General features: G+C 35.8%; 1 protein-coding gene across 9 annotated transcripts in view; it reads left to right on the top strand.

Moving 5' to 3' along the window:
• The window catches only part of LOC110450043 (rho GTPase-activating protein 39-like), a 170,690-nt gene that overhangs the window by 33,728 nt on the left and 111,381 nt on the right, over positions 1–25,581 (top strand). For 7 of the 9 annotated variants that reach the window (XM_021497265.1, XM_021497274.1, XM_021497267.1 and 4 more), the window contains exons 1-2: positions 4,005–4,140; positions 12,408–12,509. In XM_021497265.1, the coding sequence (XP_021352940.1) occupies positions 4,100–4,140; positions 12,408–12,509 (143 nt within the window). In that variant the 5' untranslated portion in view covers positions 4,005–4,099. Of the gene's footprint in view, positions 1–4,004; positions 4,141–12,407; positions 12,510–25,581 lie in introns of those variants that run through there. The other 2 variants (XM_021497271.1, XM_021497269.1) reach the window with 1 other exon arrangement.

Raw genomic sequence — 25,581 nt, forward strand, 5'->3', positions numbered from 1 at the left:
CAACATCACAGCATCAGCAACATTGTAGCCATCCAATATCACAGTATCTAATTATTGCCCCTCGAAGAATGCTGATTCCATTCCCTCTGTGTGCTGTTGTATACAGTTCGGCAATGTCTTTTAGCCATTGGCCTGTCAAAGACAGCTGTGATATTGACGCCAGATTCGAATCGTAACACTTCATCATCTTAAATTGGTGAAACAAACCTGTCTAAAGATGAACTGAGTTAGACTTGTTGAGATGAGATTATTAATTTAAAAAGTTAAAAACAGTTGTTGCACTTTCTTTGGATTTTGATCTTGAATATTTATATGTGTTCAAGATATTGGTGTCTTTCTTGAAACAAATTTATTCGAATATCAATGACGCCCTAACGAGGCTTGACAGGTTTCGGATTGAGTCGACCTAAATCTGGTGTTGAGATGTGTTGGTGTATGTGTATTCTACAAAATAATGACACTCTCACAAAATTGTTACATAATGAGATTTGGCTTCAAAGTCAGTAACACATTTAAGGGGTGGGAGTTTAGCGGGGTTGACTGGTGCACAATATATGTAATGCTAATGCTAATTTGTTTGCATTTTGGTTCACAATCAGATTTACTGTTTAATTTGAATGGGAGGATAAGGATTTGGTAAAAAAGAATATCGAAATAAATATCATCTGGATTTGATTTATGGATATAGACTTCAAAAAATGCAACCTTTTAGTCAATTTATCGAATATATTTTTGACATTGTAAGATAAATTTCTTGGAAATTAAAGTAAAATTAAAAAACCCACCATGTAACTATAAATTGACAATATCATTATAGCGTGAAATAGGTGAACATATGCTCTTGTCAGCCTTGTTGCCCTCCCCCCTCAATCCTCCCCTATAATGTCAACCTTAGTCCCTTTATGTCAGATATCTTGGTGCATAAAAATTTGTCAGTGTTGAAGATGCTCATGAATGATCAGACAATATAAATATACTGCTTCCTGAATAATAAAGATCTGGCTTGCACATTGAAAGTATAGAGGCCTACGTAGACAGACACTTCATTTGCATATTATCAATTATACTTGGGCTTGATTCATATTCAAAACACTGGGAAAATGATGCATAGGGTTCTGGGTTGAGCCAGTCCAGCTACTCTGTCAATGAGACAATATACAGCTAGTACAGCCCTGTCTGTCGTATGCTCGGCTGTAGTCATGCATTGCAAATATTTGTTTTCCATGATTTTGATAAGCTGGACAAACAAAGAGTTCTCATTATGTATATATACAGTAAAACCCTGTTATACTGCCACCATTTCGACAGTGACATCCTGGCATTATAAAGTATTCAGCAATAATTAAAGGGAGATTTAAAACAATGAATTGGAAAAAGGACGTCTATATGTGCTGGCAATTGAATTGGCAAATAAATAGGGTGGGGGGTGGGGGGGGGCTGCAGCTGATGATCAGTTGATATGGTGTTTTATTCATATCAAAACAAATTTGAATGTAAAGTTGTATTGATAAGTTGAATTATTAATTCTAAATTTTTACCTTAACCTTGAACTTAATGTGTCTTGTTATTTGTTGGAATGATAACGTGACCCATTACAATGAGAAACAACATTCTGTGTCGTCACTGGTCAGAATGGTACACATTTTAATAAACTTTACGTGAGAAGCTAGTTATAATCTATTAGTTTGAAAGAAACATGTTGTTTATTTGCATTAATGCATAAATGGATGTGAGCATATTCAACTCATTCACCCCTGAAGACACATTTGACCTCTTCCAGTTCAAAGGTTTGAATAGCTCATTATGAAATTTCAGGGTTGAATGAGTTGAGAGTTTGTTGACTTAATCAGCGATCTAGGTCGTCTTATATTTTATGTGTGTTTAAATATATGTAATGGTGGTATACCAGGCTATTTCATTGTCAATGTTTTGTCTCATGAAGTTTCACAGTGATGTCCTTTGAGGCGGTATACCTAATATGCACTGATGACTGGCCATCCAATGAAAGCAGTTTTCATGTAGGACCCTAACCCATTCACCCCTAAAGTCACATTCGAACTTTACCAAATAAAAGACAGGGCAAGTCCAGTTGAGATATGTAGGGGTGAATGAGATAAGAATGGAAAAGATTAATTCTATATCCCGTCTGGGTTGGAGCAGGACTGGTGTGTGTATATGTCCAGCTAACCCTTCTAGTCTACTGTCCCTATTACAGAACCAACAAGGATAGGATACATTGTGATTGCATTTAATTACAAAAACCTCATGCATGGAGATCGAATTGGGTACAGAACAAGTATCGGATATTGTAGGTCTGTATAAAAGAAATCCAGCTTCCAACCCATCCGGAACTCCCTGTCCCACAATGCAATGCTGCCACAATTGTCAGGACCCACGCTGTATTGAAATGGAATAATGATGTTGACATTCTAAGCGTGACAGAAAATTGTGTTTGTCCTACAGTCTGAGAGAATGTATACTGTAAACTATATAGATACATACCCTAGAGATGAATAATTCATCCTGGTTTTACAAGTTTAACTTGCGCCACTTAAGTTATTGCGTGCCGTTTCTCCGATAACGCAAACAATTTTTTGTCCCATTCAATATTTTCCGGAATAGATTTGTAGAGATTATATAATGTCTGTTGAAAGGATTTAGTTTTTAAACAGTATAGGATAGATTTAAACGTCTCACCATCGTACCGATTCAATCTGATTACGTATATGCCAATATCGAACCATCCCACATGTTGAGTTTTATACTTCAAAAGCTGCTGGCATGTACACAGAAATCACACGGGGAATACAATCAAAATGGCAAAAAGTCTATTAATGAGTTCTGACGGAGTTTGATTTTATTTAGTACCATTTATGGGAGAACAGATTATAGAGGACTGCACCTTATCTACTACAGGTGGTTTAACACTCATGGGTAACAATCATACAAACTTACACAAAGGGAGATAAGCAAGTACAGTCCAAAGTTTATTGTTACAAAACTTTGAACCGAGGAATGTGGGGGAAAATCCTGCCTCTGACATTGATACAGTCAAACCTGCAAATGTGACAATATACCTGTATCAGAAGACCACCTGTGTTAAGAGACCACTATAAATGTTCCCCATTGTAGTGATTTCATTCTTAACTGAACCTTTATTAAGAGACCACCTGTGTTAAGAGACCACTATAAATGTTCCCTATTGTAGCGATTTCATTCTTAACTGAACCTTTATTAAGAGACCACCTCTGTTAAGAGACCACCTGTATTAAGAGACCACTATAAATGTTCCCAAATGTAGATATTTCATTCTTAACTGAACCTGTACAGGGCTAGCTCTGGGTCTTGATTCAGTTNCCCCCCCCCAACCCTTTTATTTTCATTTATTTATCCCATTATATGCATTCTAATGTATCCTATGTATCTTAGACAGGAAATGAACTATTGAAATGAAGAAAATGTTCTATGTTTTATGATTATAAAATACTGACACTGCAAACATTCCCTGGCCTTCTGCATCCCAATTTCAAGGCCTTCTACATTCAAACAAGCTGCTCCTTGTTGCCAAAGTGCGCGGATGAGATATTTTATCTGTCAATATGAAGAAAAATATTTATATATAGAAACAAAACAAAATCCAATTAACTTGTTGTCTTCGTTGTTATAACACTTACAGTGTCTAGTACTTGTGCGGGTATCGAAGGCTGGTTGGAAATAAACTTAAGATTTCCACACTCAGCGATGACTTAATCACCAATCTGCCAAGTCCCATTGTCTAGACATATCTACAGGGTGAAAAAAACATGTTTTGAAACAAGCTTTCCACTTAAGTTATTTAAACATTGTTTATCAAACTTTTTCGATGAGATTTTCATTAATAAATTACTTGAGTTGATTGGTAACCCCCAGTTGACAAGCTATGTGTGTGTGAAGTTTGCCGTTCACTTTCTATACATACACAAAGATATACTAGTGTTCAAACAGGAAGTACCTTAGCATGAGTCCACACTTACGGGGGTATGATGGCGACATGTTGATGTTGTTTTATTGGAGAGTGTAATAGGCTTTTGGATTATAACCCGACACTGAAGAGGAAAATATGTTGAGAAATTTCTTAGATCACCGATCCAGGACTTATGGGTAAGGCCTCAGTGTCATTTCATAAATTATATATATATATGCTGTCATGCTTAAATTAATTATAAATTGTATGTGAGTTGACACAGCATTACATGTGTATCTGATATGTATACACGCACACTAAATATCTGTTATACAGTTCTATTGTAATCAAATGGCTGTAATTTGCTCCATTGATAAATAATTTATAACCTATTTTAAATTACTAGAGATTCGCTTTGTATTGCTTGATTTTAAAATTACTGGAGATTTGCTTCGTGTTACTTGATTCAGTTTGAAAATTATATTATGTAAGAATTTTAATTCCTATAAATGGCTGTGAAATCAGATTTAAAATGTCAATACAATATATTGTTAGCAGCAGGAAAGTGTAAGTAAGGTAAATGGGACAGAAGGTGCTTGAGGTGTTTGAAGCAGATTGTGTTTCTATTGCATTGTAAATAGACATAGCTTGACATGAACAAAATATAAAGCAAAGCGAAAAAGGATCTATATTAATGAAAAAGATAAGAAGTTATTATACCTGTACATGTTCTTAAAAGGGGTGCTATGCATGTGTTTGAATGTAAATTTGTTAATAAATAGACCAGTGTTTTTGGTACAGCCTCTGTTATCATGATTGTTGTGGGGGAAAAAACAGTTGATAAATGAAATGTACATGTTCAAAGGACTTATCTCTAATAATTTTATCTGTTAAGATTGAGAGTGAACAGGTTTAAAGTGAAGTTGACATTCCATCTGCTGACATTATGCACATTAACCGGTTTGTCAAGACAGTAGGACTAAAATAGTGATCGCAGTGAAAGAGAAAAATATAGAAATTCTATAAAGATGAAACATGATCACCGTTATAGTTGTCATCTAATCTCGGAAGAAAACGGACATTTGTTCCGCATATATATATACAGTGGATTCCAGAAGTAAATAAAAACATACATCTACAGCTTGTTTACAGTATAATATGACCATATAAAGTGTTGAATGTGGACAGTACATATTTGTTATATACCTGTCAAACGTCGTATGATATCTATGTTATGTTGGGACTGTAATACACATGCACAATGCACATGCAGACCGTGTGGCGGTGTAGCACGGAAGGATGTAAAGCTATGTCGGAGGATGTAACTGGTTCAGTCCCTAGGTCGTCGGCCGTCTCTTTTCCTCCAATCAATCATATATAGAAAGATCTAGGGAAAATATCGAAATTTCATGGAACGTACCCTTCATATTTAGTTCCTGTTTCCCATTGACCTGTATGATCACCAGTATCACTCTGTTTGTCATTGTAAGGTATCCTTTACTAGCCTCAAGGTCAAATTATTCGGCTGAAGGTCAAAGAATGAAACGAAACCTTGGTCTATATGCCTGTTTGTAGTTAGTACAAATACATAAATACAGATAATTAAAAACAAACAGACGACAGTGATTCAGACTATTTGGTGAGAACCTGTTTTGAATTATTTCTTGTCCTTAACTCATTCACCCCTACATATTAAAACTGGACTTGCCCAGACTTAATAAATATGAGTGTAAATATAATAGTAACATTTCAACTTAAGGATTCCCATACCACTGTCAAAAACTACAGTATGAAAAACCAAAGTGGAGCTCTTTAGTGTTTTGTCTATAGTGGAACAGGAATCCTTAATGTCCCTTATTTCACCTGCTTCCATGCTTATTGCCATCATGTTTTAGGGTTGTGTGTCGCCTAAGACAGATGTCGGAAAGACACATAGGCGTTGCTTTTCCGACGGCACCGGCGTCGTCAACAATGTTAAGGTTTTGCGTTTAGCTCTGTTTCTGACAAAGCTACACCAACAAAACCTCGATCATAGATGTAGCATGGGTAGTGGAGCCTACTGCACTAAAAACATTTCATTGATTTCTGCATTTTTTTGGTAAAAAACTCAAATTTCTGGACTTAGAAAAAAACCCCAACGTTAAGGTTTTGCGTTTAGCTCTTACATATTAGGCTGTTTCTGACAAAGTATAAATGCTAGAGCGACCAAACTTGGGTCATAGGTGTATCATGGGATGTTATAGCTGAATGCATTACACTCTTTACTAGCATTTCAACGATTTCTGTATTTTTAGCCCACCATCATCTGATGGTGGGCTATTCAAATCACCCTGCGTCCGTGGTCCGTGGTCCGTGGTCCGTGGTCCGTCCGTAAACAATTCTTGTTATCTGAATTTCTCAAGAAGTACCTAAGGGATCTTTCTCAAATTTTATATGTAGTTTCCCCTTGGTCCTTAGCTGTGCAGGGCAATTTTAGAGACTGATCGGATAAACAACATGGCCGACAGGCAGCCATCTTGGATTTTGATAGTAAAAGTTTGTTATCGCTATTTCTCCGGAAGTGCCAGAGGTATCTTTCTCAGATTTTATATGTAGGTTGCCCTTGGTCCTTAGCTGTGCAGTGCAACTTTTGAGACTGATCGGATAAACAACATGGCCGACAGGCAGCCATCTTTGATTTTGATATTGAAAGTTTGTTATTGCTATTTCTCAAGAAGTACTAGAGGGATCTTTCTCAAATTTTATATGTAGGTTTCCCTTGGTCCTTAGCTGTGCAGGGCAATTTAAGAGACTGATCGGATAAACAAGATGGACGACAGGCAGCCATCTTGGATTTTGATAGTGAAAGTTTGTTATCGCTATTTCTCAAGAAGTACTAGAGGGATCTTTCTCAAATTTGATATGTGGGTTCCCCTTGGTCATTAGCTGTGCAGGGCAACTTTTGAGACTGATCGAATAAACAACATGGCCGACAGGCATCCATCTTGGATTTTGATAGTAAAAGTTTGTTATCGCTATTTCTCCGGAAGTGCCAGAGGGATCTTTCTCAGATTTTATATGTAGGTTGCCCTTGGTCCTTAGCTGTGCAGTGCAACTTTTGAGACTGATCGGATAAACAACATGGCCGACAGGCATCCATCTTGGATTTTGATAGTAAAAGTTTGTTATCGCTATTTCTCCGGAAGTGCCAGAGGTATCTTTCTCAGATTTTATATGTAGGTTGCCCTTGGTCCTTAGCTGTGCAGGGCAACTTTTGAGATTGATCGTATAAACAACATGGCCGACAGGTAGCCATCTTGGATTTTGATAGTGTGGGTTTGTTACCGCTATTTCTCCGGAAGAACTAGAGGGATCTTTCTTAAATTTTATATGTAGGTTCCCCTTGGTCCTAGCTGTGCAGGGCAATTTTAGAGACTGATCGGATAAATAACATGGCCGACAGGTAGCCATCTCGGATTTTGATAGTGAAAGTTTGTTATCGCTATTTCTCGGGAAGTACGGGGGGATCTTTCTCAAATTTTAAATGTAGGTTCCCCTTGATCCTTCGTTGTGTAGGTTATATTTTGAGACTGATCATAAAAACAAAATGGATTAAAAGAAGAACTAAACAGATCTTTCTCATATTGCAATGATCGATTCTATTTCTTTCACATTAAGTACTGTACTAGTAAATATGTGAAATGACAAACTCACTTTGAAGGTTGGCTTTCATACACATCAGTATTAAGTTTAGATCAAAAGTTACCTCAAGGTGCATTTACTGTTAACATGACTCGATCAAACAGATTAGAGGAAAGAAGAGAAAAGATCGAACTGACAAAGAACTAATGAGGATGGTACAAAGGTGGGCGCCAAGATCCCTCTGGGATCTCTTGTTTTGCTAAAAACCTCAAATTTCTGGACGTAGAAAAAAAACTCAACGTTAAGGTTTTGCGTTTAACTCTGTTTCTGACAAAGTTACACCAACAAAACCTCGATCATAGATGTAGCATGGGTAGTGGAGCCTACTGCACTAAAAACGTTTCATTGATTTATGCATTTTTTTTGGTAAAAACCTCAAATTTCTGGACTTAGATAAAACAACAACGTTAAGGTTTTCAATCATACATGTATCATGGATAGTAGAGCCTACTACTCTAAAAATATTTCATGGATTTCTGCACTTTTTCGCATAAAAACCTGAATATTCTGGACTTTAAAAAAAATCAATGTTATGATTCTGCGTTTAGGTCCATTTCCTTATGTACTATGTCAAATGCTTATTATATTGACAAAGCGGGACAGGAGACACATATAATTACGCATAATTCTTGTTTTCTCTTTCATCCTAATATTCAATTCTGTAAGATTTTTAATATTATGCCCTCCGTTTATTAAATATGGTACCTCACTAAGTGCCAACATATTTCAATGTCCCTGTTTTCCATTTTCTCAACAATCATGCTTTCTTTGTTATAATGCCAAATCTGGATATAATGCCAAATCTGGATATAATGCCAAATCTGGATATAATGCCAAATCTCTTAATTATACCAAAACATGGTAAGACAAGTTGTGCCAATAAAATAATATTTCAATTTACTTTTAAACATTTTTCTTGCTATATCATCAAACCTCTTTATAATGCCAAATCTTGAATTGACAAATGCTAAGATAACGTTATATTGCTGTACCTTCATGCATCTCTCATCTGAACCACTGATCTCTTTATAATGCCAAAACTTTGCGGGACACATGATGGCAATATAAGATGATTTTACTGTATATGCTGGAGGTGTTCATTCAGCTTTAAGTATTGTCATGTCTGGGGTTACAGTGCAGAACTATCAGCTCGCGTATAAATGTTAAACATGTGTAGAATTAAGAGAACTAGCTCTAGGAGAGTAATCAGACACCCCTTCCTTAAAGGATCCACGTGTTTCTTGTGTTAAAAAAACATTTCCTATCACTTAACATCACATTTTCATTATAGCATTTTCAAGTTCACTGACCTTCAAGATTTTGATCATCAAAAAATCTGACATTTTAAACACTAATCTGTCTGAAATTTTAATGATTATGATTGCAACTGATTCCATTTCTGTTTTTAATAAGATCAATTAATATGTCGGAATTGTAAAATTGCCAGTTAACTTGTTGAGCTCATTTTGATTATCAATTACATAATAAGCATTTTTTAAACCGGATTGCAATACTTCCTCTCCGTTATTGAGAAACTATGTAAGTAAAAGTATGAAAAAAATGAATAGTTTACTGTAAATTAAATGTTGCAAATTGTATAATTGTATAAGCATAACACCTGAACTGTAAACGTGCATTATCTGTGTATAACACGTAATGCGTAAGATATTATAAAGTTCAGCGACCTCACCATATAAAATGACGTCAATTTAGTGTGGTTGCAGTGACATGGACATGGAGATTTTTGTCAGCAAACATTTAAAGAAACCGCAAAGGAGATAAAAGCAGGTTTGAATTCGTCACTTCTTGTCAGAGGACATTTCGAGGCTTAATAAATTGTCACAGAAACATTTGAAGCTAAATTAATTAACTGTCACAGGAATATTTGAAGCTTAATTGCAACAGGAACATTTGAAGCTAAACTAAATGACAAAGAAATACTTGAAGCTTGATTGTAACAGGAATATTTGAAGTTAAATTAATTGTCACAGAAATATTTGAAGCTTATTGTAACAGGAATATTTGAAGCTAAATTAATCGTCACATAGACATTTGAGGCTTACTTAATTGTCACAGGAATGTTTGAGATTTAATTCAATGTCAAAGGAAATTTGGAGCTTGATTAATTGTAAAAGGAATATTTGAAGCTTGATTAATTGTGACAGATTATTTGAAGCTTAACTGTTGCAGGAACATTTGAGGTTAAATCAATTGTCCCAGGAACATGAGAAGCTTAATTAATTGTCACAGAAAAATTTGAAGCTTAGTCACTTTTTTCACAGGAACATTTTTAGCTTTTAATAAGTTATCTCAGGAACGTTTGAGGTTTAATTAATTGTCACAGGAACATTTAAAGCTTAGTTGTCACAGAAACATTTGAAGCATATTTAATTTTTGCAAGAATAGTAGTGGCAGCACCATGAAAATGATCATATGAAGTATATATGCAGTGATATGCTGATGAATTTTGCATGATCAATTGACACACCAGTAGATTTCAATGAATTTTACAGTTATAGGACGAGTTTCGCTTTCCAGAACCAATCATTGAAGTCTAGAGCAACCACATATATGTCGATGTAGATCTTTGTTTGACCCAGGAGCAGGGTTATCTGCCTGAACAGATCAGTCTCGAGGTCTAAAGTTCCTCGGACTGCTGGTACGGATAATATCTTCAGATAATGTCTTCGGAATGGCAGCTTTTCTGGAACACGTCAAAGGTGTTAGTGTGTTACCAGATAAGAAGTCGGAGCAGACATATTATGACATGCGTTGTGCTCTATTTCACCTTTCCAGTCAAAAGGACAAGAAAAATGTCTCGAAAACATTTGGATTTCATGCCCGAATGTTTCGCCTTACACATCTAAATATGGTCGTTATGGAGATTCGCTGACGTGATGTCTAGGGCAGATAAAGAGTTGATGTTCAAATATACCTTGTCAGAGATTCCAAGAATTTACTTGGAATATTGATTAAATTCTAACCCTTTCGGTCTCCCCTCATCCAGGGATAATGCTTCCATTATGGTACCGCCCTGTCTGAAACCCCAGGAAATTTAATATAATACATATAACATCAGAAATGTTCCTGACAACAAAAATGTTTCTGTCTCCAGTATTTTTTATTTATAATGGTTTTAAAACATTGAACATGATATTGATATACATAGCTGATTATTAAAGATAAGAGGTGATGTTAAAAGCATGTAAGATAATATTGTATGATACAAAATACCTCCGGCTATCATGTAGCCTACTCTAGTTTTTCGTAACGAGCTTTCAATGTTTTTTCAATGGCTTGCCACTTCACCATTGATCAAAGATAGATTTAATGTAAGAAATAGATATTCGATTTTTTTCTCTATAGTCTAGTCTGATAAACAGAAAACGAAAGTACTGTTGTTGCGGGAACAGTGCCTGTTTAGCACGATCAATAGGAACCGATGTAAGGACCAGCTTAATGGCTATCATTACCATTAGTCGTATACCCGGGAAATGTTCTAGGAAATGGCATATATCTATAAAGATGACTACAAAAAGAAATTACATTCAAGGATGAATAATACAGTTGTTCCTCATACAGCAAAATTAATAAATTTCTACAGAATCGTTGAGATATTGCTTAGTCTGTTTGACAAACGAGATCGATTGTCATCGAGGGTATATGATTAGATCAAAGTGATGGATAGAAAGTGCTGGTTTTTTTTTAGAAAGAAAAATAGCAAGATTTTCTGTAAAACCTAATGATGTTGCTAATGATGAAAAATTAGGAATGTCAGGAAATTTTATCTTGTAAAAAAACTTTTTCAAGTGTCTTTTATGATAGATGTTGTGAATTTCAATTACTTGAGCAGTAAAAATTTATGAGAATGCAGAACAATATTCCGATCGCAGTGTTTAACAATATGGAATTTACTTTTAAAAAATCTGTTGCTGTCTGCAAAATTAATTTCTGCGGAATAATGAGACACTTGCATGTTGAAGCTTTCATTTCCATATTTTTTTTCAGACAATGTTCTGAAATTGATTTATCAAGGATTGAAACAACCTTTCCTCTAATCCTTCACTGATGACACAACTCACACGTTGTACTCCTTGCAGATTGCCAAATTTGGCTGCCAGGAAATTGAGGATTATAAGTGATGTCCCAATCTTTAAATCAAAACTTCAAGAAAATTTGTGTAAAAAATATGTGTATGTGTGTATGTGTTTTATCTAATCATTTTATCTGATCATTTTAAATCCAAGGATTTCCGTAGTTTGTTTTTAGTTTTACTTTTGTGTCTTGGGAATATAACACATATGAGGGTAATAACCTCGACAAGATTTCATTGGTCAGTCTCTTAATCATGACTTCATAAAACAATATTTTACACCAGCATCATGACAATTGTTACCCTGATAGGAAATCAGGAAGCAAGTATTTCCAAGAAAAATATCCAGTTTTTCAGATATGATATGAACATTATGTGAGACAAATGCCTTCTGCTTGTGATAGCTTGTTGTTATGTTTGTCTAACTTTCATTGATTCGTTTGCAGGTTATAAAAAGACACTTCATAAACATTGTCTTCAGCAATTGATTTTGAGGTAAATCAAGTTAGAGCCACATTAAAATCAACCACTGCTTATTATGAAACCCCTGTGTATTCCCTTGTATGGGCCTAACCATTGGCTGTAGAATTTGTACAACTTTCTCAGAAACACAGTTGACAGACAAAAAAATGGTCTGATTTCAGAATTATTTGCAAATCATTGAATTTTATTTCCATTTTGTCTTTGAAGATGGGAATGGGTGGAGATTATCGAGCCGAAGACCAAGGAGCATATGTATGCGAACCTCACCACGGGGGAGTGTGTATGGGACCCGCCACCCGACGTCAAAATGTAAGTACCTCTTTATACCATATTTATCTGGCAATAAGCCCATGCCTGTCAATAAGCCCACCCATATCCATAACAATTTAGTAGAAATGCCAACACCTACTATTTCATTGTCCTATATCAAGCCTGCCCCGTATCTTGAATCAGAGTTTATGTATCAGAACCCTGGGCTTATTGCAGGATAAATACGGTACATACTTTTCTATATACTGACATGTCTACAAAGTAGCTTAAGCAGTTATACAACGAAGGCATGTACAAGTTTGGACATATTGGAGTCTTCTGAAAATATCCAAAATGAAGACTCCTGGATATTTTTGGCCCTAATTTATTCAACAAAATGGTCAATATAGCAATTTGTCGTAATTTTCAGTTTCACCCCTGAAGTCACATTTGAACCTTACCAAATCAAAGTCTGGGCAAGTTCAGATTAAAAATGTAGGGTGAATGAGCTAATTTTCAGATTCACCCTTATTGCTTTTCCTTTAAATCAGTCTGTGTTCCCTTTGTCGTCATATGACCCGACCCTTACTGTTGCAAGGATGTCAAACCTTGGTAAACAAACGCCTCTGTGAATAGTCACACGTTTTCAACCTGTTTTAAGTGTAATCTTTATAGCCTATTTTTTATGCTGAGAAATTCAGGCATTTGAGCTTGGTAAATGACCTTGGTAGTCATGACCTGAGGTTCATGACCTTTGACTCTGACCTAGTTTAAAGCTGCCAGTAATTGATATCTGACCTCAGGTTCCCGGCCTAGGTTAGCATTTCATGGTTAGTGGTTTACTTTTAATCAAAGCCCTTGTTCTCAATGAACCATTGTTTACACATACATACAGATGAAGATACTATAGTGCGGTAACAGATTCCGAACAGTTTGCTGCCAATTTTTTTTCAGAAGTCTGACCTGTAAATAGCCTGAGAAACAGATCAGCGGAAACATGTTTCTGTAGTAATGAAGATAACTGTTTTTCCTCATCAAAGGAGGAAAACCTGGAATTACGCGAATATTCAAAGCTCGGCAAGGGTAATTAACATGTAGCTTGTTTTCAACGGAAACATTGTTATACAGATATTTTTTCTCGTACTTACGCTGTGATTAAATTGTTACTTTAGAGAGTCGGTTGTTTGGGCTGTATTTCTATTGATTCTAGAACACGCGAGAAAGTGATCACACTTTGTCTATCTCTCAACTGGTGTCGAAGCAGGTAGTGCGGTTTTGCGTTGCATTCGAGCAAGGTGACAAATTTCCTGAAATCCCAACTCTCTTTGGGTTTTGTTTCTGACAGTCGGAGTGTTGGAAGCTTTCTAAGGAACCCTTTAACATCCTAGCTTGATAGATCACAAGTATTTCGATGGGGGAAAGGTAGATCGACTGTGACACTGTTGGGAAAAAGTATTGTGGTTTTGTGGTGAATCATGCAGAAGAACAAAAATGTGCCACTTTTTTGCACACCTTTCAAAAGAGTTGTTAAATGTTTTGACACATCTTACACAAATATTGATATGAGGGAAGTAAACAGTTCATGGAAAGTGTTGGAGAGAATGCAGAATATTTAGATTACTGAAAAGTCAGTGGTATGCAAATAAAAAAAAAATCAAAATAAATTTCGGCTTTTTTCCCTTCAAACACCAACAGTATGATTGTCGGAGCATATGCTTTGTTGTGACAAGAAAAAGATTTAACGAAACCAAGTTTTGAAAATGTTTGGTTGAATTACGTAATGATGATGTCAGGACTGACACAATTTCTGATGTTTTTGCATTACTGACTCAGAGAATGTATTTTGTTTGTAAGCTTGGTTTGAAAGTGTAGCCCAAGTAAGCCACGAATATAAGACATGTTTGGCACATTTCACGCTCCCCACGGAACAATTTAACAGTAATTTTACCGGAGAAAACCTCTGATATAGGGGATGCATCGATTTACATGTATATTGGTTGTGTTGAATTAGAAAAGCTCGCTTTTATCGGAGCCGACTTTGAGAAGCCATTGGACAAATTTCTTTCTATGTACATGTCAGTAAAAACACATTTTGGGGTGATTTAAAGAAACAGATTTGGGCTAAGCTTTCAGATGAATTGTTTTACATTACTAGGGTTTTGTACACGATCTCGGTATACCTTTGTCACTGCTGCCTGACTCGGTATGGGCCGTGTTTTTTGATGGTAAAGTAGTGAATCGGCGAGGTATATACAATTGATTTTCGAGACATTATGGGGAACAAAATCCATTGGTTTTGGCTCAATGCCTTCTTATTCCAACAGTTACACAGTGCCAGTGTATTTAGTAACAGTGTAATGTCGGGCGCCTGGAGCCTATAAGCAATTACATACTAATTAATATTGCTACAACTAAGTATTTCCGATAATAAAACTGACTATATATGCTGACGTTAATTCTTATTTTATGATCAGAAATGACAGTTTGTAGCGGTATTAAATCCTAATATCCTTGATTCGGTATGATTGTTTGGTCAGTCATAGCGATATTTGGTCATGTTTTCTTCCTATGGTAATGGTCACCATGGTCAGACGTGACCGGTCCGGTGTGATTGACTGACAGGACGTTACATTATGTGGACATACCTTGTTAGTGATGTCTGTCCGACATCAATTCAGTTTTACAGTACAACATATCTTATTGTTATTTTACTTCCAATAAATATGGCATTTAACACATTTTGGCCATTTCCTTAATTGGCGTGTGTATTGGAATTTCTAGTGACGTGATAATAATCTTTATTTAACAATTTTCAGATGAAATATAATGTTTGGATGATTATTTTTGAATATTTATTGTGTTCGAGTCTGATTCATCAAAGTCCCTGAAACCATATAAATGTAATTTGATTTTCCTTTAGTTGTGATGTAATTTCTTTGAGAAAATTACAAGTGAAATAATTTTGCTATAAGAAAGCAATTCAGTGGGGAAGACTTGTGCTACTTTCTGATCATTTTATCAAATCAATGAGATTTATTAAAATGAGTCAAAACTGAACACTTGTGCAGGTATTTCTGTTGATTTGGAAGTAATTGTTTTGATGACACAATAGTTAGCCTCTTTGTTCTGATAGTGGACACCTCTGTTATCTAAAAGTTTTTCATTGTGCCATGCCAGCTACTTCAACAAAACTAATATTTGACCAAGTGGATTCTGAAACCTGTTGGACAGTAGAAAGTGAAACATGGTTGTCTGTCCTGATATGAGAGAAGGGACCCATTTCATAGGAAAGAATGTCCCCCCCAGCTGTGATTCCACTTTGACAGTGATAGTGTAGCTAAAAGAGTGCTTGCTCTTGAGGAAATGGTTGAGATATCGCTGTATAGGTTTATATATATATATATATAAGTGTCTGTGTACCACAGGTCAATAGCATAAGTTAGCTTTACAAAGCATTGTCAGCATACATAACAATTTACACAAAATTCCGAAATGATAAGTATTCTTAATTTCTACAAATTTATAATGTTTTTTTGTGTTCCTTGCTCTCAGCAAGTTATTCCAAATCTTTTTATGTACTTTTTCAATACAGAACTTCAATAAATTTGTAAATATTTCACATGTTATCGAAATGTTAATTTATTATTAAGCTGAACAGTTTTAAGATAAATGGGTCCAGGACAGAGGTCAAAACCCCACACCCCTCCCAGATGTACAGATAGAAATATGCAAACAATAAACATGGTGTTTCCTAGTACAGTGGGATATATACTTAGAACAGGGTTCCCCTTATCTCCTAACCTACCCAAACAAACATACAAACATACAGGCATGTTTAATACCGTAGTTCACCACATAAGCACAAGTCATTCATAAAATCTAAAATAAAAATATCTTAATCAAGTGGTTTTCAAATTTTGAAAAAGCTTCATTTTTAGTATATCTTAATTTGAACGTATGATCACAGGGAATTGTTTTTCAAGATATTTGTTATTTTCTGAAAATCTCGGAATGAAATTGATGGCAATAATTCACTAATTCAATAACACAAAATGTGTTGGTTTTTGAGGTACCCATTATTGCATCATTATAATATAAAAATTAAAGCAAAATCTTTCACCTTTGTTGTTTTAATTAAGTTCCCATGAAAGTTTGTAATTCTATCGTACAATTTTCTCTCACTAAATACGGTAACTTATGTTTGACTCTTCTGCTAAAGGGAAACAGAACTATCTAAATTGAACCAGAGGGTGTGGTATAAAATAGAAAGAGTCAAAAAAGAGAAAAAGAAGCCAATGGATTGTAAACATCTTTATTGATGTGTCTTTGACAAGGTTGTGAGGTCATTCCCTGTTTTTTGCCAACTCATCAGTCTGAGCAGAAAATGAAACGTTCTGAAATGTCGTCCAGGAATAACGTCCCGATCTTTCCTGTTTCATAACTGCGTTGTCTGGCAGCACATCGATGTTATCGGGAATGTTTGGCCGACCAGTCAGTTAGGTGACCATCCTTACTTACAATGTCAAGTACGTTTTCATGTAAAATGACAAACATCCAGCATGTAAGAAAATACCAATCTTAGCACTTCTAAGCTTAGAAAAACATCCTAATTTATATAGGAGAGTCAGTTAACATATATCAAATAAGGTCTTATTAGATATCAAACATATTCCCGGGGGTGAGGCATAGAACTTGGTCAGCTTAACACTGATGTTCCTGAATTTCCCCTAAACATTTATGTCATTCTGAATATCAGATCANGGAAGGGGGGGGGGGGGGTTTAATCTAGGAGAAATGACTATTAGAGTCAATAAGGTATACCCAGACGCTGAACGGGAAGAAAGTAGGGATGGTCAGGTAGTATAGACTTGTCTGTGTTACTGACCAATAAGTGTCCTGACCAGCTTCCATAGTAGTGACCATGATTGGTCATGATTGACCATCAAGTGGCCACAAACCTTTGATTTAATGCTGGACATGAAATGGCCTCACAATCTTTCATTGAGACTGACCATGAAACGACTTACCGTATAGAGCCACTTGCCATTACGGTGTTGTCCAGTCCAGACGATTTATGACCGTTTGTAGGACCCTTGTACTGCCCTAGCCAACTAAGTGACCATTACGGCCCATTGTTGATTGAATGGTCACTTGCACTATTGTATGTAGCAGTACAAATTTTATGGTAATTTGAAAGCTGTTGGTTAGTAAACAGAATGGGTCCTACGGGCTCTGTAGTGTATAAAGGGGATTGTCCATCAATCCTGATGGTTATAACTGACCATCTGTCCACTAAAATGATACCCATTATTAAACATGTAACTATAATTAGCAGTCATTTTATAGGATGAAGTGGGTCGACTTGAGGAAAAGTGAAATAAATGTTTATTTATGCAAAGCTGAAGCTAAAAACAATCCAAAATATAGAAGCTGTAGAATTGAAAAGTATGTACTTCTAAACAAAGCTCGACTGGCTACCAGTTTTATGAAGAATTTCTCAGCTTCATTTTACTACTAGCTTATTTCCCCCTAGTTTGAGAACTTAGGATCAGATATTCAAGTGATCAAAATTAAAAGAGTCTATTTTTTCTAAATAATTCGATATCCTAGAGATGGGGGCCAGTCTAAAACAAAGCATATTAATGCTTCAGAAAGAAATTTGCACAATACACAAGTTTGTTGGATAAGTTCTTTTCAAAATATTGACATTGTATCCCAAATATCAACTGTTTTGCAAGAGACTAAATTATAACAAAAGGTTTGTAAGTCATATTTTCCTGTCTTATAATAACTATTTAACCTTCATTGTCTAAGATGAAAGTGGAGACTTAGTGTAAATTATACTGGATCATTTATAAGGACACTGACCAGCTTTAATAGCCATGATAGAGTGGCTGTATATGTGGGTGTAGGGATATTCTTCTTCTGTGATGGTAGAAAGATATATGGAGCTATTTACTGTATCAGTCTGTATACATGACAGCCTGGGTCCATAGCATATTGACCACTAGGCTGGACAGGTGGGTACTGGGACCATAGAAGTTGACTGTAATATTATTGACTAGACTGGACAGGTGAATATGTACCAGACTACAAAATTAACTGTCCCTGATAGTCACAGGGACATGTTAAATTGTTATTTGTATTTACTGGGTACACAAATAGGTTATGTCAGAGCAACCCTGAAAATCAATTATCAAGTGGACCAGAGGATTAGATTTTAATCTACGGTAAACTCACTTTAGTTTCGTTAGCTGTTTTAAATTGCAGATTTCATGTTTATCGTAAATGTTCTTCAATTCTGTAAGCTCTTTTAAATTGAGGACTTAATTTACCCTTCAATTTCTGTTGGCTGATTTAATGTTTATAATAAGTTTTCTTTAATTCTGTTAGCTCTTTCAAATTATAGATATCATGTTTACGGTAAATGTTCCTCAATTCTGTTAGTTATTTTAAATTCAGAATTTGATGTAACAGAAATGATCTTCGGTTCTTTTAGCTCATATAAATCAACGATTTCATGTCAAAGATAGGGTCAATGTTCTTCAATTCTGTTAGTTATTTTAAATTCAGAATTTGATGTAACAGAAATGATCTTTGGTTCTTTTAGCTCATATAAATCAACGATTTCATGTCAAAGATACGGTCAATGTTCTTCATTTCCGCTTGTTCTTTAAGAATTTGAGATTAATCTCGTGTTCATCAATTTCATTGCATCTTTAAAATATAAATTGAATTATTTTTCATTTATATGTTTTGCTTTTGTTTTCCATGTTACAGCATTTTCAATGCAATAATATATATAACAAGAATTTCAAGACATATCTTCTGTGTTTTGAAGAATCATGAAATATACCATCATTTAAAAATTATATCTATTCTATAAATATATAAAGCTACATAAAAACTGAAAATCCCTTAACATTTTTCAAAAATCTTTAAAAATCTTGTATTTCTTCAAAAGATTTTTTCCTTGTACATACTATATTTATATACCCTCTGCCAATTAAACGTCCATTGCTCAAACCATCAGATAAGCCTGAAAATCACCATTTAGCAATCGGTACATGTAAAGGAAAATTCCTTCTGGAACAAAAGGAATGTACAATATGTAGCTAATTATTTCAATCAAGATGCACACGATGCTATAGTTAGCTAATTACCGTAATACAGTCCGAGTCTGTACAATTGTGTTATAGGGTTTCGTGCACCATAGGTAATCATACCAAAGGTTCCAGCTTACGTCTACGCTACTGGAAAAAGGCACTGCTAACACTTGGTAATTTCAAACAGATTTTTTTTCGTTGCAGCTAGGTTTAATGACTTAAATGTGTAGGGGTATATTTTCTGGCTTTGAGATGTGTAACTCCCTTAGTAAACAAAGCAGTAAGGGCCAGTCATTGAACCAGGACTACCGTATTTGTCCCGCAATAAGCCCAGAGGGCCAACACATAATCTGTTGACTTAAAGTTATGGGAAGAGGGTTATTTATGCTTATTACAGAACAATTAGTTAGCATTATTTATTTCAGGAGTTGGAAAATATTTAAACAAAAATCTCATTTTTACTGAGCCCGTTCACCCCTAAAGTCACATTTGAACCTTACCAAATCAAAGATTGGGGAAGTCAGATATTTTTTTTTACTTTACTGGAGAAATGTCATTTCCTTTAACACTTTTTCAAACTAATGAAGTTGATTTCATTTGAATCTTTACATCACAGTAACATGCCCTGTTTCTGTTGGATTTCAATTTCAATTTGGTTGAAGGCTGCCAAACATATGGCTCCATGATGATTGGTCTCGACTAAAAAAAATCACTTTGTGAAAAACTTTTCGAAGTTCTCTTTTAGATTTCAATGTATTGAATTCCTCTGCAAAAATCTAGTCTTTGGGGAAGTTAAAACCGTGCTTGATTAAATCAAGGTTTGTTTATCTAACACTTACACAGGCGATTGTATTACTTTGGCTGCTTCTGTATACAACATTTGGAATTTCTTTATGCTTCTAAGAAATTGAAGATTCCTTCTTGTTTGTGAACAGACAGTGTAAATAGAATTGGATTGTTTAAACTGTTGGCTTTGGTGAGCATTTTATTTTTCAAATCCTCCCGGCTACCAGGAAGCATGCAATGCTTTGCTTGTTTATCGAGTTTCGAAAATTGGCAAATTCCCATTGTAGTAATACCGTAATACCAGAACACTGTGGTTTGAGGGGGAAGAAGGATTTAGAAAAGATGGCACGGAGATTGGGTGGAGGAGAAAAAGGGGGAAGTGCACGGGAAGGTGAAACGAACAAAATAGTTGCACTGATGGAATCGTGGCTAGTTATTTGAAGATGGAAAAATAAGCTTTGCACTTACCAGAACACTGTTATTAGGGAGGGAACAGGGAGGTTGTTCTTAAGGGCTGGTAGCGAAACTGGGGCACATTTAACAGGGAGGCTTGACAATAAAGTGTAGGAATCTCCAAGGCTATACTTAAAGTGGAAAGTTACTGTTATTAACATGACAATAAAAACACAAATCCATACAGAAAATAGCAGGTCATTATAGAAATCAGATAACTGTATGTGGGACCTTTGCATTCGTATTGTCATATTACCTTCTCTGTGTAGCTGTGATGGATAAAAATGATATTTTTCTCCAATGGCAGTCATTGCGTAGAACGTTATACATTCAGAAATGATTTGAAGTGGCACTTAGAGTGTTTCTGTGGTTATAGTTCCAGGATGTTTTTTCGTGAAGAATTCTAGAGAATGGAAAAACTGTGTCATTTTCGGAGCAGTGGGAGTGATCCAGTGACGATGCAATAGCATGTTGCACTTTGAGAACAACAATGCTATTTAAAAGTGAAAAAGAAAAGTCTCTTTGAAGAGCATGAAGGAAAAAATTGTAAATTGCTTTTATTGAAGACTAGAAGAGAAAATCAACCTGAAGACACATTCACAAGTGTGGCCCATCATAGAGGGGGTGTTATCACGAGGCGCTAATAATAGATTTTCATCAGAGAAATCTAACTCGCCTGATATCCTTAGCAATAGTATAAATAGAATTTGTGACTATTTGTGTGTTGCGTAAAAACACAACTGTTATTAGTTCAAGATGTCACTGATTTAAATCCGAGCTGTAGATCTTCGCCTGATAACACTGCTTATCACCTACTTATTTTAACAGTTCTATACTTTTTTCGGTTACAGAAGAAAAAAACGAGAGTCCTTATTATTTGTGAAGTGATGGTTTCAGGCTTGTTAGCTAGCATGTGTTGATAAACATTTCACCTTACAGAAAAGAACATATTTATATTATTTGATAGATATTCTTTTGCATTGGTGATAATGGTTTAAAAACATAGAATGTAAGGATGTTTGTTATGTTGATACACACAAACCTGAATGTGACTTGCTGCCGGAATGTCTATAAGTTCTTGCTACATCTGGATCTAAAAGTAGCTACCGTATTTATTGAACAATAAGCCCATGCCTGGTAATAAGCCCATCCATATCTATTGTAGTCCAGTTAATATGCCTACTATTGCTTTTTTTGTTATCCAATATAAGCCAACTTTGAGTCAGAAATTATGTGTTGCTTCCCCAGACCCCCTGGGCTTATTACAGGATAAATATGGTCAGTGAATATCACATGATAATTCATCGAGTGTATCAGTGTTTTCTAGTTTGTCAAAAGATAAACTGAGGATAAGTAAACTAATTTTTGAGGAGATGTATCATTTTTTGTTTGTAAGCTGTTATCTCTACATGACGAATACTGTATAAGACACAGATGAACCAATGTGACTCACGAAACCGAACAATACAACAGCGTGTATTCCTGTTTTAGAATCCTTTCTCATGTATATATGCATGTTGTTTCGAGGAAAATAATGATCTACTGTTGGATATACCAGGGGAACAAACAAGTACCGATAAAACCATCAGCGGTTGAAATTCTGCTGAGTCAGGGAAATCTCATTAATTGTAAACACAAAATATTTATGTAATATTCCAACAGATTTTGTCGTAAGTGTCAATGTGAAACCTGATTACGATCATGATACTTCCTGGAGCTGGGGGATAAAGGAATGTGTGGGAATTTAGGTCACATGCACTGTTATCAAAACAAGTTATTGTGATGTAGTCTTACTACTTTAATATCTGACTACGATCTGACGTTCAGCATCCAAGCTTCTGTCATACATTGCTAGATCCCCATATTTTTAGGCCCCTTGTATGTCCCGGGGAACATAGCGGAGGGAGCATAAGTGCTTGTCTTTTACCCGGATCTGTCCACCTGTCATGTAAAACATCTTGATTGCATCTCGTTCCGTAACTCTAAATATTGAAATTTAAAAAGTCATCAAACTATATTTTTGGATCTGTCTTGAGAAGTACTACATCAGTTATCAAATATAGGTCACTGTGACTTAAATTTTCCACATCGTTGACTTTTGAAGTTCTGTTTCATAGAAGTGGTAATGGGGGCATATTTGTGATTTACAAACACTGTGACCTAAGTTTTCCACATCACTGACTTAGGTTAGACTTTGCATTAAGTTCCATTTTCATTGAAGTGGGAGTGGGGCATATGTGTGTTTTACAAACATGTTCAAGTTACTTGATGAGAGATGGGACTGGGGCGAAGAAAAGTGCAATCCAAGGAGGAGTCTGTATTCCGTAGGTCAAGTTACATGAGTCAGAGGTCAAGTTACAGAGGTCATGTTATCTCATTGTGATATAATCCATGCTGTTGATCTATGTACTTTGCCACACATCTGTCCACAGTTTCCCCGACTTGCCCTTTCCCTGTACAACAGCCTGACATAGTGTTTGTCATTGGTGGCAGGCCAGTGAGATGTGAGATACGGTTCAGAGGGAAGAGGGACGGGGCTGTTTATTTAACAGAAAGGCAGGAAGGTGGTGTTGGGTTACTTTGGGTGGAGACAGTTTGTGTATTGGGGATTTGTGTTATCTTATTGTTATATAACTCTGTAAAACATCACTTTGACTAACTTGTCCCCCTCCCCTCATCAGCACCCCTCCTCCCCCCATCACCATCCCCACTTTCCTCTTCCTTTCTGCCTCCTTTTTATGCCCCTCCTCTTTCTTTCTATTTGTGAAATCATGCAAACCATCAACCTGTCCCTGACNCCCCCCCCCATCTCTCTTCCATTCCCATCCCTCCCTCCATTCCGACTTTCCTCTTCATTTCTGTGTATCAACATTTATCCCCCTCCCCCTTATTCACTTGTTGAGAAATCATCAACCTGTCCCTGACTTTCATATATATATCTCGCCCACCTCTTACCCCTCTCCCCCACATCATTTTCCTTTCTGCATCGTGACACCATGAGTGTGAGAATTCTAATAAAAAATTCTGTCTACACGAAAGACGCCCTGATCTCTGAGTAATGTTTTGTTCCTGTGGTGCCACTGTGATGGCGACTACAGAATATTCCCATGCCACTTCACGCACATTTCATTGAATCTGATGTCATACACACACTTGATGGAAAACAACAACATTAATATATGTCCCATATATATCAACCTCAAGTCAGGGTGTGCTTTGTAGGTCAAAATAATACATTTATAAATCTTCGAGTTGACTATCTTCTAACTAGAGAAGAAAGTTGGATGAAGATATCATACATCTATATATGTCACAAAAAAGGCTCCACTTCTTCAATAAGTTCCGGTTATTTATCTCGCGTAACGTCTTTTATTACAGATTTCTGTTTATATACACTACCCTCTCGCATGTACAGAACGGATTCTTATATCTCCCATTCATCCTGTTTCTTATCAATTTAAGGCTTGGCTGACACAGCAGAGCAAAGCTTCAAACTTTTATTTTCAATCAAATCTAGGCATTACATATACCAGTTCACCACCTGTGGTGGATCTAGATATACATATACCAGTTCACCACCTGTGGTGGATCTAGACATACATATACCAGTTCACCACCTGTGGTGGATCTAGACATACATATACCAGTTCACCACCTGTGGTGGATCTAGACATACATATACCAGTTCACCACCTGTGGTGGATCTAGACATACATATACCAGTTCACCACCTGTGGTGGATCTAGACATACATATACCAGTTCACCACCTGTGGTGGATCTAGACATACATATACCAGTTCACCACCTGTGGTGGATCTAGACATACATATACCAGTTCACCACCTGTGGTGGATCGTAATAAAAAGGTTCTGAAACTTTTGTAGATTTAAAAAAAAAATTGGTTTAGGCTTTGCACTAAAGCACCATGTTTACAATTGAATCGTCTGACAGACAGAGTGAAGTATACATCATTTATAGTCTACTGTAAGTCACTCTGTTAGCGTAAATGTTTATTTCCGCTATTTAGTTTTAATTGATTGGTTTGTAACAATTCAAATTTGTAAAAGGAGCTCACTTTATTGACTAATATATCACATACTGTTTGTTTAATTGTTTAAATTGGACAAATTAAATGCCATATTGTTGAATTTGTAACCAATTTTCAAGATGAACTAACACAAAATCTTGTTATCCCACTATCTAGCCCATATATGCTGTAATAAACTGTTCTGATAAATACAGTTGTTTCTAAATTTGAAAACCAAGGTGTCTGGATTATCAAGACTCCATTTATGTGATTGACAAAACATAAATGCTTCCATCATGAAGATTATCCTGACATTATCTCAGTCTTGTCAATGTTCCACCCCCTACAAATCAAATACCCATGTGTCCCAATCAATACAAAAATATATGTATATATCAAAAAAGATATCTTATGTTTTTTATTTATGTGCTTGGAGATAAAGCTATCCATCATCAATTAAATGTAACATGTTTAAAGTAAAATACTTCCTTTACTTGTAAATTACCCTAGATATTTAAAAACAAAAGTGTTGCCTTATACTATTGGAATGAGTGACTTTGGTGTTTAGCCCTGTATATTTGTTACTACAAACCTCACTCCTAGATGTAAGTACCCACTCGAGAGGATAAGAAGGGGAGATACGGTGAGAACATAACGATGAAGGCATTAATTATACCGTACATACTGCCAACACTAATTAGGAAATCGTAAAACACATGCTAACTTTGGTCAGATGGTGGGTCTTCTAGGAGGTATAC

Source organism: Mizuhopecten yessoensis, unplaced genomic scaffold (genome assembly GCF_002113885.1).
Source record: "Mizuhopecten yessoensis strain PY_sf001 unplaced genomic scaffold, ASM211388v2 scaffold4947, whole genome shotgun sequence".
Taxonomy (NCBI): Eukaryota; Metazoa; Mollusca; class Bivalvia; order Pectinida; family Pectinidae; genus Mizuhopecten; species Mizuhopecten yessoensis.